We start from the raw sequence: 18,584 nt of genomic DNA, 5'->3' as shown, positions 1-18,584 counted from the left end.
AGGAAATAGTAAGTAATGAGCAAGCTATATATTTTACCGCAGCTTTGTAGCAGGTATTAGTAAACACATTTTACAACAGAAAGTATGGCTCAAAAGAGTAGCTCAAGATGTCAGAGTAAATGTTAGAACTAAATCTAATTTCAAGTGTGTGATATTTTGTCCTCTATATAACTGCCTATAAGTCACTAATAACTCCTCAGAGGACTGTTGTGATGATTAAGCAATATCATGTATGTAAATTTGCTCTGCATACTGTAAAGTGGTATACAACATATGAATAAGAGGATCTTCCATGCTATGTTTTATGTTTTTGTTTAAGGTTTCAAAGATTTAACCATGATGGAAAGAAAATTTCCCATGTGGAACTGTTTGAGAAGTTTTTCTATGACCGAAATGAAAACAGAGAATGATTTTTAGGATCTCCTATGGAACAATAGCGACAACAAAATCAAACCCCTTTGGAAGTTGCAAGCACCAATATGAATAGTGTTACCCATAACAACCAATTATCGTGTAATATATTTGGATTAAAGTTGACATTTCACTGGTGGTAACTTTAAACTGTAGAAGTTCAGATGTCTCCAAGGGGGCATCTTATAGGAGACCTTACAAGAATGCTTTAATGCTTACTCAATACAGAATGGGATGTTATTCTTATGAATGTTTACAGTTTTCAACTTTATCAACAAAAAGGAAATCCTGAAATTCTGAGGCTACAGACAAGATTTGCTATGTCTGAATCAGAAATGATCATGTATATCTCTTAGAATGAGGATGAAAAAAGTTAACACATCAAAAGGCACTTAGTAATTGTGGAATGATAAGAGAGAGGCTATAGAAGTAAGATGAGGGTTGGGAATTTATCCTGAGGAGAGAAGAAAACTCACTTGAGAGTTTCCCTTCAGGGAGTACCAAGATCGGATATGCACTCTAGAAAGATCTTTCTGGAGAGAGAAAAAATTAGAAATCTTTGTTTAAGAAGCAAGGAGACCAGATGGGAGGCTGAGATGCCTGAGCCAGGGTAGTGGCAGTGGACTGAACTAAAGGGCCTGGGAGGCAGAATCCGTAAGTCAAGTGCCAGAGTCATGAACACTCCAGTTCTCTCCTTCCTGGCCCACACACTGCCCCTTTGAAGTTAGCTGTAGCCATGTAACTTGTTCAGGCCAGTAAAAAGTGAGATTACTTCCAGGTGAAAGCTTTAAAAACCAGTGTGCAATTCACCATGTCACATAAACCAAGTGAAAAATGGTGGCTCTGTCATCCTGGATCCCAAAGTAAAAATGACATAAAGCAGAGACTCCCCACCCCTTCCCCAAACCAAGTTGAACCTGGATCTGTGTCAAGTAAGTAAACAAACCTTTGTTTTTTTTTATACTTAAAGAATGTATATTTATGAGAAGTCATGAGAAAAATATGGCATCATATGCAATATAGTCTATTTAATAAAAAAAAACTTAATTGTATTATAAATGCTGGAAGCATATATTATAGTCCCCCAAATCATAAAAGATGAATTCAAAATATAAATTAAATTTATCTCCCTTTCATCATAAACAATAATTCAAGTTGCATTTTTTATAAACCTTTGCTTTTTAATCCACTGAGGTTTGGGGGTTGTTACTGTAGCATAATTTAGCCTATCCTGACTGAAGCAGTAAGAAACAGTCATCCTAGATACGTGCTCAGATAAGAACAGTACCTAGAAACACACACAGACTACGCATCTAGAAATCTGTCTTAATGTACAATAATACCTACAGATACAAGATTGCATCAAAAAACACTGGTCGGGGGGGAGGGGTTAACTATTTCCCAACAGAAACAATAAGTGCATTTTTAAAAGTGGAAAAAATTTAAATATGTCCTTGGGAAATTATATTTCTTATAATCTAAGAATTGATACAATGAAGTGTTATGTACTTATTTTCCATTTCAAGCTTTTCAAAAGTGGAGTGTCAGTTTGCTTATCCCTTTCTAGCACACGTGGGAGAAGGAAAGAAATAAAGTTAAGAATAGATAGGAAGCAAGGGAGAGCACCTTTCCTTCTTCCATACATTCACCTTTTACAATCAGCTCCTGGCTCTAAAATATAAAAACCACTACACCACCACCACTAAGAATAATAATTGCTAATAATTTTTGAGAATTGAGTATGTGCCAGGCAAATACTCAATGCCTTCACTGCATTAGCTTATTGGAGCCTCATAACTCAGCACAGACTAATCAAGGACTGTTTATTTCCAAAGCCTGTGCCCCTCATGACCACTATACTTCACTTCCTCTTTGAAGCAGGCCCAGATAAATTTCTTTAATCATGGGCATTGATTAAAGATCAATCAATCGTGGACACTGAAGATGAGTTTTAACTGAAATAGCGGGGAAAAGGGATAATTTAAAAGATAGGTAGGGAAGAAGAAAACAAAAGAAATATGCCTGGAAAGGGGGCAGCTGTGGGCAGCCTGAGGGGTAGGAAGGCAGAGAGTGTAGAGGCAGAATGAAGTTCTAGAAGGCAGAAGGGAAAGTCAGGCTAAAACAAAAATGAGCCTAAACTAAGCTTTCTTTTCACTCACATACCCTGGGTGAATTCAGTAAACAGTTTTGGTTGAAAGAGCTACTAAGCAGACAGTTAATAATAGAAATGAACAAGATATAATAGACTATATCCAATGGCTCCACAACCCCCCTGCTTATGGCCAAGAGTGAGAATTTCACACAGTACCATGCACTTTTTCAGCTGATCTGGGGTTTATAACTCAGCTCCACCACTTGGTAGGTGGGTGATCCTGAACAAGTTCCTGGATGCTTGAGCCTCCATTTCTTCCTCAGTAAAACTGTACCAATAATACCTATTTCAAGAGGCCAGTTTTCTTTTTTTCCTTCTTTTCTCTTGACCCCACAAGGCCAACTGAGAATTGCCCCTTGTCAAGTTTGGTTTCAATTACATAATTACCTTAAATTATTTCCAAGTACGGAGTATAACTTCTTAATCACGTGTTTAATATGTTTAAGAGATTACTTTTAAAAAAACCTAACTTATTTTTAATTAATAAATATATAGAGTCCACATTATATACCTGGGACTATACTAGGTATTAAATATACAATGAAGAAACAGAGTCATGGGTTGAGACCCTATCTTCAAACCATAGTGCAAAGTTTGACTCTACCTAGGTGACCCTGGGTAATAACAACAGTAATGACGACAAAAGCCAACATGTGAATGTTTGTTAATCCAAGGTCAGTAGCATGTATTTATTTTACTAATTGTCTCAATAATCCTATGAAGTAGGTACCGTTACTTTCCCCATTTTGCAAATAAGAAAATGAACCACAGAGAGGATAAGTAACTTGACCAAGGTCAACAGATTCTATGGGGACAGTAGAATTCCAGAGCACCAGCCCTGTGTTTCAGACTATTAGACAATAGTCTATAAAATATGTATAATCACCTTCTGCAGGGTTAGTTTAGATTAGAAATAATATGTGGGAAAGAGCCTGGGATAGTAGGCACATGGTAGGTGGACAAGAAAATGCACATGGAAATAAACTATACTAGAGAGGAAGCAAACTAAAGGTATGAAACTATTCAGGTTCCTTAGTTCCCACTCTCAAAGTCTTAGGATACATGATTATTATCCAAGGTTGGGTCAAAGTTCATGTTTATAGGAGGTTGTGAAAAGGTAAAAAATTAAGGAAGAGAACATACCAAACTGCCTGTAAACACCAAACTTTATCTGTACAGAAAACTCCTTATCTCTTTCCATGCCTCCACAAGCTTCAATCTACAGTCATTACTGCTGTTGGTTAGAATCAACATGAGATTTGCAAAAGGCATTTAAAAAGAAAAGAAGAAAAAAGAAAAAATCTTAACTTCATCACAGAGAGGTAGGTTGGTTAGAATTATTCTTAACATAAAACAAAATGAGAAAGTTTCTAGAGACTAACAATTTATTTTTGAGACAAAACAATGTGTCAGAATAACATAAAATACATTGATTCCTATGGATTTGAGTGCTAAATCTCTTTCTTCACACAGAGTTTTCTTTAGGTCTAGCTGAAGGATTGAGTTCCTGGGAATCTCTATATGAACTCTTTGAACTTTAGAATCATTGAATTTGAGGAACTCAGTAACCAGTTCAACCCCTTCACCTTAGAAAAGTGGAAAGCAAGGGCAGATAGTGTTAATAATTTGTTCCAAAGACACTAAGTTTGTAAATACTGCATTCCTTTCTTCCAATGGGATGGTTTCCTCACTTCGCAGTGTTTCTATTCCTCAGTAAGTTACAATGTGATGTACATTAACTAGAAATACCTAAACTGAATAAGCAGAACATATGAATACAAGGCAAAAAGAGCATAGAAGGTGTGTAAAAAGACAAATATATTCTCACTGGGAAAAAGGTTATCTGTCCTATTTTGTTTTATCTTACGACCTAGTGATTTCAAAATGAAGTTCCTCCAAAAAAGATAAAAAGGAGGCTTCCCCCCATTACACTGTAAAAGCAAATTACTTGATGAAAAAAAAAAAAAGCCTATTAAAAATTTTAGGAAACTCCAAAATATGGAGTCTGTAACCACCCTCTACACTGTTCACCCAAACACTTCCTTTAGCCCCACGTTGTTAAAAACTTGAGTCAAAACACTGGATGCATTTACGCAGGTTAGAGAGAAAGCTAGGCATGTGAAGCCTTTACTCCCTGACTGTTGCCAAAGCTGTTACAGAAATCAGATGACAAATGTTTAAAATGGATATTTCCACTCATCTCCCCTCATAGTTAAAAGGGCTCTTCATTTCTTTTTATATCTTTATTGGAGTATAATTGCTTTACAATGTTGTGTTAGTTTCTGCTGTACAACAAAGTGAATCAGCTATATGTATACGTATATCCCCATATTCCCTCCCTCTTGAGCCTCCCTCCCACACTCTCTAGGGCTCTTCATTTTTAATCAAACTCATATGCCAAAAAAGGAGTAGCTCTTTCTCTACCAAATCTCCTATTGAGGGCCGGACTTAGACTTGCTTTATTTGTTTGAGATTTCTCAGGGTACGACGGAAAGTAATTTTAATTCCTGTTGTTAATGTCACTTCTCTGCTGGCATTTATCTGTTGGAGCATCCTCCCAGGGCTGTCACAAGATCGCTCAAAAACAGACTTGGAGAGAGATGGACCAGCGGGACACCACTTACCGAGAACACTGCATTCTGAAGCCCAAAAGGTATGGGGGTCAGTCTGGCCAGTGCTACCACTTTCAGGCCACTTCCTCCCTCCACGACGCGAATAACGGCGCTCAGCTTCTCGCTGCTTTGGATCCTGGCGGTCACCCAGGCGGTGAGCAGCCGCTTGCAGACCACATGGGCGATAAAGGTGCCGATGAGGACGCCCACCACCATCAGTCCCATGCCCAGCACGAAGCCGTACAGGTAGCCGGCAGCCACGTTGAGCACGATGTACCCCCAGCCGCAGGGGAACGAGACCACGATGAAGCCCACCACGAAGAGCAGGACCCCCAGCAGGGAGTCAAGGCTCTCCACCCAGAGCAGGAGGTGCTGCAGGTAGCGGCGGACCAGGGCCAGGGAAGCGAAGCACACCGCGGCCAGCACGCAGACCAGCACCAGGCTCCGGCACCAACAGGTGCTGCCGAGGCAGCAGCAGCGCCAGTTTCTCACCTCGGCCACGCCGACCACCACGCCGCCGCCGCTGCCGCTCCCGGGGCTGCCCGCCAAGGCCGCGCCCGGCGCCGGCAGCTCAGAGGCCGCAGGCTGACCGTGGTGCCCCAGATAGGCTCCGAGCAAGGCTCCGGAGGCCGCTGCCGCCGCTGCCTCCGCCGCGCTCGCCCCGCCCCCGCGGGGAAGGCGGTCCGCTGAGTCGTCCCCGCCCGCCGCCCGCGGCAGGGCCCAGCAGGGCGGCAGTTCTGCGTGGCCCGGAAGGGTGTCGTGCTGCAGAAGTCGGGGCAGAGTCTGAAGCAAGCTCCCGCCGGGGCTCCACATGCCTCGGCCCCGAACAGGCCCTCAGCCGACCAGTCCCTCCGCCGCCGCCGCCGCCGCCGCGCCCATCAGGCGGCGGCCGTTCATGGCGCCCCGCACGCCTGGCCTTGACTCCCCGCGTTCGTTCAGGTGGCAGTAGATGGCCTCAGAAAAAGGCAAGGACTCGGAGACGGTGGGATGATGCCGCTGAGTGAGAAAACTCCGGACCCCGCACAAGCAGTGCCCTTTCTGTTTCAGCCAGAGGGGGCGGGGCCTTAGGCGCGAGGGGCGGGGTCTGGCGTGAGCTACATTTTGGCCCCGCCCCTGTGACGCACAGCCCCGCCGGCTAAGCGGGTAAATAGAGGGGTAGTGACCGCGTAGGGAGGGCTGCGATGCTGAGGGGAGCGTTTGGGAGGGCAGAAAGACCAGAGAGTATGCGGGCACCGGAGAAGGAGGGGACTGCAATGAGGTGTAGAGTCGGGTGACGCGCGGTGAAAGCGGGGAGCGCCGGGCGCTCCCGGCCTTCCTATTAGGCGTGCGCGTGCCTGCCTGTCAGGGCAAGCTCTCCATTCCTCGGACGCAGTCGCAGTCCGCCAGCTGCTTGGATCCTTGCCTAATACCTGTTGGTTGTTTCTGCAGTAACCTCTGATCGTTCACATCCACAGCTCCTTTGGTGACACTAGAGGAAAAAGTTCTTGATCTGCTTTAAGGAGGATTTGCTAATTTTTACCTACCCAGGTAGTGAAGTCTCCGTGTAGGTTTCAGGTCGTCGTTTGGTCCTTAAGGAACTGAAGGAATTAGGTACAAAGGCCCAACCATGACAGAATGCTGCTTCTGACCCCAGAAGTCCTTTACTGAGCGCCAGACACCTGGACTAGGGACTTCTCAAAAAGATTCACCGAGGGACATTTTTAGGATTCGCAGTATCAGATGGCTCCTTCTCAAACCCTTTTTTTTTGCTGGTTTCCTTTCTTCTTTTTGCCCTCTAAGGTTAGTGTTCCCCAGGTCCTCTTTTTTCCTTCTCCTTATTTAGAGCTCGCTAAACCCTCTCATCTGAGCCCATAGTTTTGATCCCACTGTGTCCCCATATGCTGATAAGCCCCAAGTCTGTGTCTCTTTTCCTATCCCTCCCTTGCACTCCTGCCTATGGACACATCCAGATGGAATTCCTGTAGGCACCTCAAACTCAGCATAGCATGGTAGAAAGATACCAACTTGGGCTCTGGTGCAGAACAGATTTGGTAACTATGTAACTGGTCATTAATCCCTGAATCTCAGTATTTGTTTTTAAATTGCAAAATGAAGACAATAGTACAATTTTACCTCATAAAACTGTTGTGAGGATTAAATAAAATAATAATGATGCTTGGCCCTGTGCCTGGAATCAATATGGGAAGGTATCCATAATTAAAAAGTATTGTAACCCATAGACTTGCTCTTTCTTTTCTAACCTCAGTGGATGATCTTCCACCCACTTACCAGCCATGTAGCCACCAGGACACTTTGAGTCTTTATTGATTGGGTGCCTGCTTTCTCTTTCATGCTATTCCTCTCAATCCATGTTGGTTTGGCTGAGTCAAAGTCTCTCAAAGGTGTCAGGCACAAGCTGCTTCCTTCACCTCTTTTTTAACTCCTGTGGTTCACATGGAGGAGCAACTCCCTTATTTAGCTAAAGTTTTACTTTCTCCCTAGAAGCTTCCAACACTACCTTCCCATCACCATCACACCCAGTTTGGTGTCTGTTCCCAACCCTCTTTTTACATAGTTATCATTTGTCCGCTGTGTTGAAATTTTTTGTTTACATCAATGTTTCCCTCTTTACACTGAATTTCTTCAAGGTGGGCCCATTACTTATTTAATCTAAGAATCAGTAAGCACTCTTTAAATGTTTGTTGAATGAATAAATTTCAGTTTACAAGGGAGGGTATGAAGGCAGGAAAACCAGACAGGAGGCTAACAGAATTGTTTGGGCAAGAATCCAGGAGGGACTAAAGTAAGGTAATGGTCATGGAGTTAGTAGAATTGGGATACATTAGAAGCTATGGGCTTGTCGACCGATTGGGTGTTAGAAGAGAGAGTCAAAGATAACACCTGGGTTTTCTATTTGAGGTAGTGGATAGATATTGGAGCCACTGACCAAGAGAAAAAATACAGAAAGTTTGTGAGAAAGATGAAGGGTTCAGTCTTGGTACAGGAGACTTGAAATGTCTATGATACAATCCAGTTGTGGCATGTTAGTAGGTGGTTGAAAATATGGATAAAGAGGGAAAATGGGGCATCTCTCCTAGAAATTTTGACATTGGTATATAGACAGCAGTTAAAGCCATGGTTATGGATGAGTGAATGGTGGTGGGTGTGTCAAATATTTCTTGTTGTCTTTCAGGTACATGGTAAGATTGCATTTCCCAGCCTCCTTGTGGTTGGGGTGAGCTGAGTGACACATTCTGCCCATGCATCATGAGCACAGCGTTCAATTGCTGATGCAAGACCTTCCGGAACTCTCTTTCTCTTTGCCATGGCAGTCAACAATGTTCCAGAGAATATGCTCTATTAATCTTGGTCTTGGAAGGATGATGCAGCATAGTGTCCCATCCACTTCATGATGGTATTTAAAGTGAATGAGAAGTCAACTTTGGTTGTTTAAAGCAACTGAGATTTGAGGGTGTTTTTGTTTGTTTGTTTGTTTTCAGAGCAAATCTTTGTCACTTCTTACTGAATGAATGAGAAGAAGAGCGAAAACTTGGATAAACCAGTGTGCTCATTAGACTATTTGCATGCAAGAAAGAGAGACCAAGAAGCCACCTTAATTAAAAGGGTTGGAAGCAGGAGTATTTATATGGATATATTAGTAGCTATTAGGAATCAAGGCACCTCTAAAGAGAAGCTGTTCTTTTCTTTCCCATTGTATCTCTGTTTTTCTCTACCTCTTTGATCAGTTCTCACACTACTGACAGCTAATTAACCCTTTTCTTATCCTATAATACACATTTCAGAGGAGCACAATTCAGTTGCAAGAGCCCATAGCTCTAAGCTACATCATGGGCTGCCAACCAGCCTGTGGTTGGGCCATTCTTATATCAGGTGCCCATCCTGATCCAAACAGTGCCACCACTTTGCAAAATACCACTCCTGAACATGGGAGCTCTGGTCAGACTATAATGGGACATTTCCATTTTTGTCCCACTACAATTTATTTTTCAAAGAACTGTGAAAGTTATATTTTACAAATGTTAATTAGATGTGTCTTAACCTACAAATGTTCCGACCTCCCACCCTCTGCCTAAAACCTTTCTGTTGCTTTAGCAAAAACACCCAACTCCTTGCCTAGCCTACAAGCCCTTTATGATCTGGCCTTTACCTACCATTCCTACCTCATCTCCTGCCACCCTTCCCCCAGCTACACTGGCCTCCTGTCTCTCCCTTGGATAAGCCAAACTGGTTTCAACCTCAGGACGTTTGCACTCTGCCTTCGATGATCTCCCTTGTTTGAATACTCTTCCCCTACCTCTTAGAAAGCTTTCTTATTATTCCTTTCTTCTTATTATCCACTTTAAGCTCTTCTGCCATCACCTCATCTATGTTAGAGTCATATAATCCTTTCCTTCATTGTACCTACCATTTGAAATTGTCTTGTATGATTATTGCTTTACTATCTGTCTTCCCCAAGGAGAATGAAAACACCATGAAAATGGGCATCTTTTCTGTCTTGTGATCCCCTGTATTCCTGAGAATAGTCCCTGACACACAAAATACTTTTTTTTTTTTTTTTTTTTTGTGGTATGTGAGCATCTCACTGTTATGGCCTCTCCCATTGCAGAGCACAGGCTCCGGACGCGCAGGCTCAGCGGCCATGGCTCACAGGCCTAGCCGCTCCGCAGCATGTGGGATCTTCCAGGACCGGGGCACGAACCCGCGTCCCTTGTATCGGCAGGCGAACTCTCAACCACTGCGCCACCAGGGAAGCCCCACAAAATACTTTTTAAGTGAATGAAGGAGATGGTAGGTAGTGTGCTCATCTACTGGCTATTTTTCGCTAGTCCTCTATCCAGTTTTATTCTCTACTCTTCCCTGCCTTGCTGTGCATCTCAGGAGGTTGACTTCTAGAGTTTGCATCACCCAATCTTCATTGTGCTCTGGGTTTCCAATTAGGTTTGACCAAAGAGAGTCACCAGAAGAAAATTGGATGATAGTAGAGTGAGAGGTGGTCAGGGTATTTATCTCTTCCCAACCCAGCTTCACTGTGTTTTTGGTAGTAACTGAATTCTTCCTCTTCCCAACCCAGCTTCACTGTGTTTTTGGTAGTAACTGAATTCTTCCATGTCCAAAGTTCCTGTTGAGTGGCCTTTAAGTTTCCAGCTCTTTCCCAGCTCTGGTAATGGTTTCCTGATGCTTCACCATCCCTTATAAAACTCCTTTGATTAGACTCTTTACTATGGCTGCTGTTGCTGCTGGGACCCTGACTGACATAGGTGGACAGGTCAGAGACTGATGAGTTCAACACAACACCTGTGTTCATATAACTTACCAAAGGCTATACAGGGAAAGTGATGGAATCAGGTTTCAAATTCAAAGTAAGTTCATGTAATTTGAGGAGATCAGGAGAAACTGTTATACTAGAAATCTAAGGAAAAGAGAATGTTAAGAAAGAAGGAAGAGTCAGCAGTGCCCAATGTAGCAAAGGATTCAAGGTGAGAGAAGGACCAATAAGTGCCCCTTAGGTATCTATTTCAAAAGTAGCCACTAGGGCCTTAGGTAAAGTACTTTCAATCAAAAGGAAATTCACTCCTGGACATATATCCAGAAAAGATGAAAACTCTAATTCAAAAAGATACATGCACCCCAATGTTCATAGAAGCACTATTTACAATAGCCAAGCCATGGAAGCAACCTAGATATCCATCAACAGATCAACAGATGAATGATAAAGAAGATGTGGTATGTGTGTGTATGTGTGTGTGTGTGTGTGTGTGTGTGTATAAAATGGAATATTAGCATAAAAAGAATGAAGTAATGCCATCTGCAGCAACATGGATGGACCTAGAGATTATAATGCCTAGTGAAGTAAGTCAGAGAAAGACAAGTATATGATATCACTTATATGTGAAATGTAAAATAAAGATACAAATGAACTTCTTTACAAAACAGAAATAGACTCACAGACATTGAAAACAAACTTATGGTTACCGAAGTAGAAAGAGGGGGAGGAATAAATTAGAAGTTTGGGATTACCATATACACACAACTATTGATATATATAAAATAGATAAACAACAAGGACATACTGTACAGCACTTAGAACTATATTCAATATCTTGTAATAACCTATAATGGAAAATAATCTGAAAAAATATATATGTGTAGATATATACATATATATATATATAAACTGAATCACTTTGCTGTACACCTGAAACTAACACAATATTGTAAATCGACTATACTTTAATAAAAATTTTAAAGTGATTAAAATAGTAAATTTTATAAGTATTTTACAATAGAAAATTAGAGAAAAAAAAAGAGTGAGTTTAAATAGCTCTTCTGATCATCCTGAAAAAAAAGGAAGGAAAGAAAGGATGACAGCTAGAAGGTAATGCAAGATGAGGAAGATGGGGATATTATAAGTGAGATGTTCCAGTGTGTTTATAAACTGAGATAAAGAAGGCTGGAGTGAGAAAACAGTTAAGGAACAGAAGGGGGAAAGTAAGTGATGAAGCCAGGTTCTGAAGGAGATTAGAAGGAATGGGATTAAGATCTGGGGAAAGGATTAGATGCAGAGGAGAAAATGCTTGAAGTTCAAAGAAGAGATATAGAAATGAATGCAGAGTTGCCAGTGCTTATTTCTAATTGTAATGGAGTCTGTCATTTGAGGGTTTATTTGAATGTATTTGGGGAGATGCTGATAGTTTTTCTTTCTCCTTTGGTAGCCTAGGGCATGAGTTCCATGAATTTCCCTGATCACAAATAAGGACTGATTTGTCTTCTCAGCTCTTCAGGTGTCAGTCATACAATGGGTACACTTTTCCAGCCTCCTTGTTGTAGACTTTCCACTGTGCTTGTCATTTAGATACCTTTCTTTGTTAGTATCTGTGAGAACAGGGAATGGGGTAGAAGAGGGGATTCAGTCAAACATTGTTAAGTAATCATATTTAAATGCAAAATGGGAAGATGCTATTAAAAACTAATTCAATGGTAAATTACTCTGCAAACTCTGAATTATCTATTTTACAATTATGGATTTCCATGAACTGTAAAATGTTACCTTCACTTAAATTTAAGTAGTGATAAATACAATTTGATATGTGAATATTGAAGCTAACAGTTAAAATTGGCTTGCTGTGATTTGTTATTATTCATGCAAATTATTTCTCATGCACTATTAGGCATCTCTTTTTCTTCTGACTTGGGTGGCCTGTGATGTCTTTGCCTTTCTCTTGCTTCTATTTATCTCTTTGATTGGTATGTTTTGGGGGAGATTTTGGGGCTCTGGGATCAAAATTAGAATCTGGCTTATTTTATAATAGGGTTCCAGAAGCCTTTGAATTCTTCATGACAAACTCTGTGTCAAATAAACACACGTCAGGCATCTTTCAATGACTACTGCAGCCAAAGGAAGTGTAAGTGTAAGTATTGCATCAAATGGTAGTAACAGGAGAACAGGGCTGTTCTTCAGTAGGCTCTCTAGCTAGCAAGATGGATACTTTGAACACCCTTTTGGAGCACTGTATAAAAGACAAATGCCTTCTCTTTTCAGACCTGCTTAAGATATATAATTTAAATGAGTATATCTGGACCCTGTATGAAGTTGCTATTTCAGTGTTAGCAACTAGTTCTTTCTGAATGACGTGTATTTAACTTATTTGTTCAACAAGAGCATATTGAAGGTACATACTTTGATAGACTCCACTGAGAATGTAAAGATGAATTAAAGGCATTTCCTACCTTTGGGGAGTCTAATTGTGGAGAAGAGAAAAATAACTCCACTACAAATCATGTGTGATAGGTGCATCAGAGTGATGCCAAAGGTTTGGGATGGCAGAGACAAGGAAGATAATTACTGATGGGGTAGTCATTTCCAAAGAGTGCTATTACTTCTGTTCCTGGGTTGTATTTAACTAGAATACTTCCAATTAAAGGCTTCCTTAATTACCTGAGCTAAATTGTGAATATAATCAATCTTCTACAATGCCTTCTGTCCAGCATTACAGTTATGGTGGGAAATGCAACAATCTCATCCAGACTGGATCTGCCATCCTTTCGCTTACATGCCTGTCCATCCTTTACCAAGTACACATCTTCCTGAGGAGGATCTCCAGCTCCCCTCTCCTCTTTCATTGCTCTTCACTATATATTTGACCCAAAAGAAGTGGATCTTGTCAGAGATGGCAGGTAAGGATTAGTGGAAAGAAGGGAAGAATGCACTCATATCAGCTAAGTAATTGTTTAGTAATTACTACTCACAGTAAGAAAATGAAAAGCAATAGGCTGACTCTACAGATAAAACTTCCAGTTCAGAATAGTCAGAAAGATTTGTATTTCCCATTTCAAGTAGTTTCAATTCTGTGGAAAATAGTAACTCAGGGTTCAATTAGAAAACTGTTGTTTATTCATGATACTGGATGAAAATGCCAAACCTTGCAGTTGTTATAATTCTGTTACTGTGTAAGTTGATGTACACACAAGGTACTGCTCAGTCTAGCCTCTACACTAATTAATACCATATAGGATATCAGGGAGAAAAATGAGTATAAAATATCACCTTTAAATTTTTGTTAGGGGGCTTCCCTGGTGGCGCAGTGGTTGAGAGTCCGCCTGCCGATGCAGGGGACACGGGTTCGTGCCCCAGTCCGGGAAGATCCCACATGCCGCGGAGCGGCTGGGCCCGTGCGCCAGGGCCGCTGAGCCTGCGCGTCCGGAGCCTGTGCTCCGCAACGGGAGAGGCCACAACAGTGAGAGGCCCGAGTACCGCAAAAACAAAAAAACAAAACAAAACAAAAAAAATTTGTTAGAAAGAGAAAGGAAAATTTAGAATATCCTAGTGCTAATGAGCCTTGTTTCTCAGTATAGAAAATATGGTTAGATACTGATATTGAGACTGATATTGATTAATTCCACAAAATGAATCCTTTATTTTTTAGCCACACATGCACGGAAGTATATCTTCTCCAACATTTATTAAGTACTCATGGCTTTCAACTCTTCTCATAAGTCAAAATTGAAAGACAATATATGATTAGAGAACATTTAAAAAAATTGAATTTGTATTTTTTTAAAAAAATTATAGTCTATTTTTATTTATAGAGAGTATTTGTTTCATTTATTAGGTGTCAGTTAGGGAGGAAAGGCATACTCTGCTGATCTCCAAGCATAAATAACCCATCTGGCTGATACTTTTTCCCCTCATCTCTTCGTGTCATCCCCTCTCAAATCTGTGCTCTCAGTTGAAGAGGATGAAGAAGGGAATCTCCCCAGAAAGAAGAGAATTCATCTTCAGTTAAAATAAAGGAGTTAAAAAAACAAACAAACACAGGAGACGCAGACAGACTTGCCTGCTAAACCACCCAGTAAGATCTTACTCGATAATTTACTTGGGAAAATCTATAATCTCAGTATTTTAAAGGGCACCTTGAGGGTGAGGCTGGGCCTCAAGGATTCCTCTTCCAGTGCTACAACCATAAACAACTGTCACACAGCATGTTACACACAATGACAGCACAGAGGAAGGAATGACTAAGTCTGGGAGTGAAATTTTTGCAGCAAAGATGATTATTTGAGCTTTGTGTTAAAGGATGAGTATACACTAATTTATATCCTGCTCATTCCAAAAGGATTTTATGTGCCTTGTAAGAGTTGACCACACAGTGGAAGAGTGGAATAGCATTTTGGACACAGGCAGTACCAAAGCACAGAAGTGTGAAAAAGTACGATATGCTTGGGAAGTGGTGAGATTTGAGGACAGATGCACAGAGCACACTTGTGAGTCTGGAGGAAGCAAGGCAGATGTCACCATTCTCTAGTAGTAGCTTTCAAACTTGTGCATGCATCAGTTCCCCTAGAGTACTTTTAAAAGCACAGTTTACTGGGTCCCCCAGAGATTTTGATTCTGAGGGTTTGGGGTGAGGGAGATCAAGAATTTGCATTTTTTACAAATTCCCTAGTGATGTTGATGAGGCTGGTCTTGGGACACACCTTAAGAACCACTTTTCTAGAGTTTGGATTTTATTCTATAGTCAATTGAGAATATCTGGAATTTTTATAGCTGAGAAAGGAGTCAGATTTGAATTTAGAAAGTTTATTGGAAGTTATGAGGAGAATCAGGGAAGGATTAGTAGATTATTTCACATGTCTAAGAGACAGAGTATATGGGCCTCAACATATTTTTGGAAAGATGAAATAGAATGGCTTGAGGTGTGATCAGGATTGCTTGGAATGATTTAATATGGGGAATGAAGGAAAGGGAAGAAATCTCAGAATGTTAAAATTATGTTCCATAATGTAAATGAAACATTATAATACTTAGGTATTCAAAGAATCTTATCCTACCAAAATCTTAAAAGTGGGGTCCAACAATTCATTCAGAGTTTCAGATCATTTTCTTGCCAGTGTCACAGGTTAGACCTTTACATCTAAAGGAAGTGAGATGGCTTGGCCATGGTCATTCAGCAGTCACACCTTAAAAATGTATGACATGAAGCCCACTCAGGTAAGATCAAGCCTTCCTAAGGAAGCATCCTTCTAGGGGTGCTGTTTATCCAGTGTGCCTACTCTGAGTATCAGAACCTTGACTGCAAGTATCAGTTGTGGTCTGGAAAGACCTTAGTTTACTGTTAACTGTAGGAGGTTCCCTCAATACATAGGAATTTATAGGTGTAACATGAAGGATAAATTGAGACAGGCTGAAACCACAAAATGGAAAGAGAAGTATATGTGACTAACTTGATCCTAATTCTGTTAAACCCATTGTTAACGTGCAGTGAAGTTTTGATTTTAACTTCTAGTTTCTCCTTCTAGCAACTGATCCCTTAGCCAAGTGTAACAAAGGAACGGTCACTGATCTGCTTTCTTTTTCTCTGAATGTTGTTGTTCTTAAGGTTCTGCTGATCCTCTTCTGTTCGTGCTGTTCTTTTCTCTTGCAGGGCTGTTGAAATGGTCAGCTCTTTGTATAAACCATTTTTTATCTTTTTGCAATTAAAAAAATTTTCCATCAGTATAATCTCTGCCAATAGCATTTCTAAGGAGGTTGCTTTCTTCAATCCTCATTGCTAAATACTTACAAGCCATTAACTTCTCTTTGTTTTTGCAGCCCATTAACCCTCTGTGCTTCTTGCATTGGGCTGCAGCCTCTGTGTTCTGCCCCTTGGTAGTGATAGGGTGGGGTAGGTTGGAAGAAGAGAATGGAGTAGAGTGGGGGTAAGGTACGTGGTATACTTTTCTCCTTTTGACTAGAAGAGTAACTTTCAGATTGGGTCTAAACTGGAAACAGATCCCTCCCTTAGACAGAAAATACTACTCTGTTTTTAAACATTAAATATAGTCTTTGGCTGCAGCCTTCCAGGGACTTTTCTGATTCACTCTCTTATGCTCATAATTCCTGTGGGAAACAAAAGCTTCATAATGCATTTAGTTACTATTGGAATTAGAGGGGGTTAATAAATTACTCCTTCTTCTCACCATATAAATTCTGAACTAATTGAGAGAGACATGAGTCTGGAAAACGAAGTTCAAAACGTTGATGAAGAATGTATCTTAGAGTGAGAGCCAAGTATAACAACCTGCTGCCAGTCTAGTCCTTTGGACAACCCAGTAGAGGAAAAGTTTGAATCTGGAGGACAGACACATTAACCTAAGTTCTTACCCTCCTCCCAGGTAATTCATTCCACCACCATGTGGAGGAGTAAAGGGGTAGAGGGCAAGAAGTCAAGATAAACACTTCCTCATGGAAACCAGATATTTTATAATAGAATTTTAAAGAGTTATAAGTAAATAACAATGGTTAATCATAACAGTGTCTAACAATGACTTCTGAACTGTAGAAAAATAATTTCTTCCTTTAAGATAATTAATGTCACACAATTAGGAATTTTAGAAAATCAGGAAAGTTAATATTTATTTTCCACGCTATGAATGAAGATGACAAAATCTGTATTTAGATGCATAAGTTGTGTTGATTCCACCAATGATCTATTTAATATATATAATTAGGGGAATTAAAGTTTTTAAAAGTTGTCACATGCTGTTAGTTATCCTCCACACCATTTTTCCATTTTCCATAGTAGTAAATTTACAGCTGGATACATGGCCACCAGCTAGAGAAACTATTGCCCAGTCTCACTTGCAAGTAGGGGTAGCCATGTGAATAAGTTCTCACCAGTGGAATGGCAAAGTAAAAGTGATGTGAGCAACTCCAACCTCACTTGCTTAAATGGAAATGATTTGGTCTCCACTTTCTTTCCCCTTCTTGGGCTGAGATGCTGATGTGGCAGAGACCAGTGGTGCCAGGGACCCTTAATAACTTAATGGAGCAGAGCCTTTCTACTAACCTAGCCTGGCCAGACTATAAGATGAGAGAGAAATAAACTTCTACCTATTTAGGCCACTGTGATTTTTTGGTCTCTTTTTATTTTCATTTATTTTTTTAATCATTTTTTTAAATTGGGGTATAGTTTTACAATGTTGTTAGTTTCTACTGTACAGCAAAGTGAAATAGAGTTCCCTGTGCTATACAGCAGGTTCTTATTAGTTATCTATTTTATACATATTAATGTATATATGTCAATCCCAATCTCCCAATTCATCCCACGCCCCCACCACTCATGGGTCTTTTTTTAATATCAACATATATACCAAATAGTACAAATATTTATGCCTATTCTATATGATATTTGTTAAAATATTCAATAGGAAGAATTCTGTACAATTAGGTACTATAGTCAGTTGAATAGAGGCCCCCCAAATATAAATCTACCTAGATCTTGTAAATGTCAGCTGATTTGGAAAAAAGGGTCTTTGAAGATGTAATTGAGAATTTCAAAATGAGATCATTCTGGATTGACTGGTTGAACCCTAAGTCAAATAACACATGCATTTATAAGAAACAGAAGAGGAAAATACAGAGAGAAAGGAGAGGGAGGTCGTGTGAAGACAGAGGCAGAGATTTAAGTGGTGCATCTGCAAGCCAAGGAACTCCTAGAGCCTCCAAAAGCTGGAAGAGGCAAGGAAGGATTCTCCCCTAGAGCTTTCAGAGAGAGCGTGGCCCAGCCTACATCTCAAGTTCAGGTTTCTGGTCTCCAAAACTGAGAGAACAAATTTCTATTGTTTTTAAGCCACTCAGTTTGTAGTAAGTTGTTATGATAGCACTAGGATACTAATACAGCTACCTAATAAAATTTGATAACAAAGAAGAAGAATTTGGACAGGAGAAATAAAAGGAATCATTTCTTATTTCCTTATGAAATACTGAAAGGAGCATACAGCACTAATATAAAATTGGCTCATAAGACATTTTCTGATTGCCAGAAATGTGTCAGCCTCTGAAAGGTACAGGGTGTATAAAACTGAGACACAATCCTAACCTTCAAGAGGTTCATAGTCTCCTTGGAGATGATATATGTACATCAGCAACA

General features: G+C 40.5%; 1 protein-coding gene across 1 annotated transcript in view; it reads right to left on the bottom strand.

Moving 5' to 3' along the window:
• TMEM64 (transmembrane protein 64) overlaps positions 1–6,245 on the bottom strand; it is a 33,572-nt gene extending 27,327 nt beyond the window's left edge. Inside the window, exon 1 of the mRNA XM_082600980.1 lies at positions 5,188–6,245. Within this exon, the coding sequence (XP_082457106.1) occupies positions 5,188–5,988 (801 nt within the window). The 5' untranslated portion in view covers positions 5,989–6,245. The remainder of the gene's footprint in view (positions 1–5,187) is intronic.
• Between the last annotated feature and the right edge of the window lie 12,339 nt (positions 6,246–18,584).

Source organism: Mesoplodon mirus (genome assembly GCF_964341445.2).
Source record: "Mesoplodon mirus genome assembly, chromosome: 16".
Classification (NCBI taxonomy): domain Eukaryota; kingdom Metazoa; phylum Chordata; class Mammalia; order Artiodactyla; family Ziphiidae; genus Mesoplodon; species Mesoplodon mirus.
Note: the sequence above shows the minus strand (reverse complement) of the source record. Positions and strands in the feature narration are given on the sequence as shown.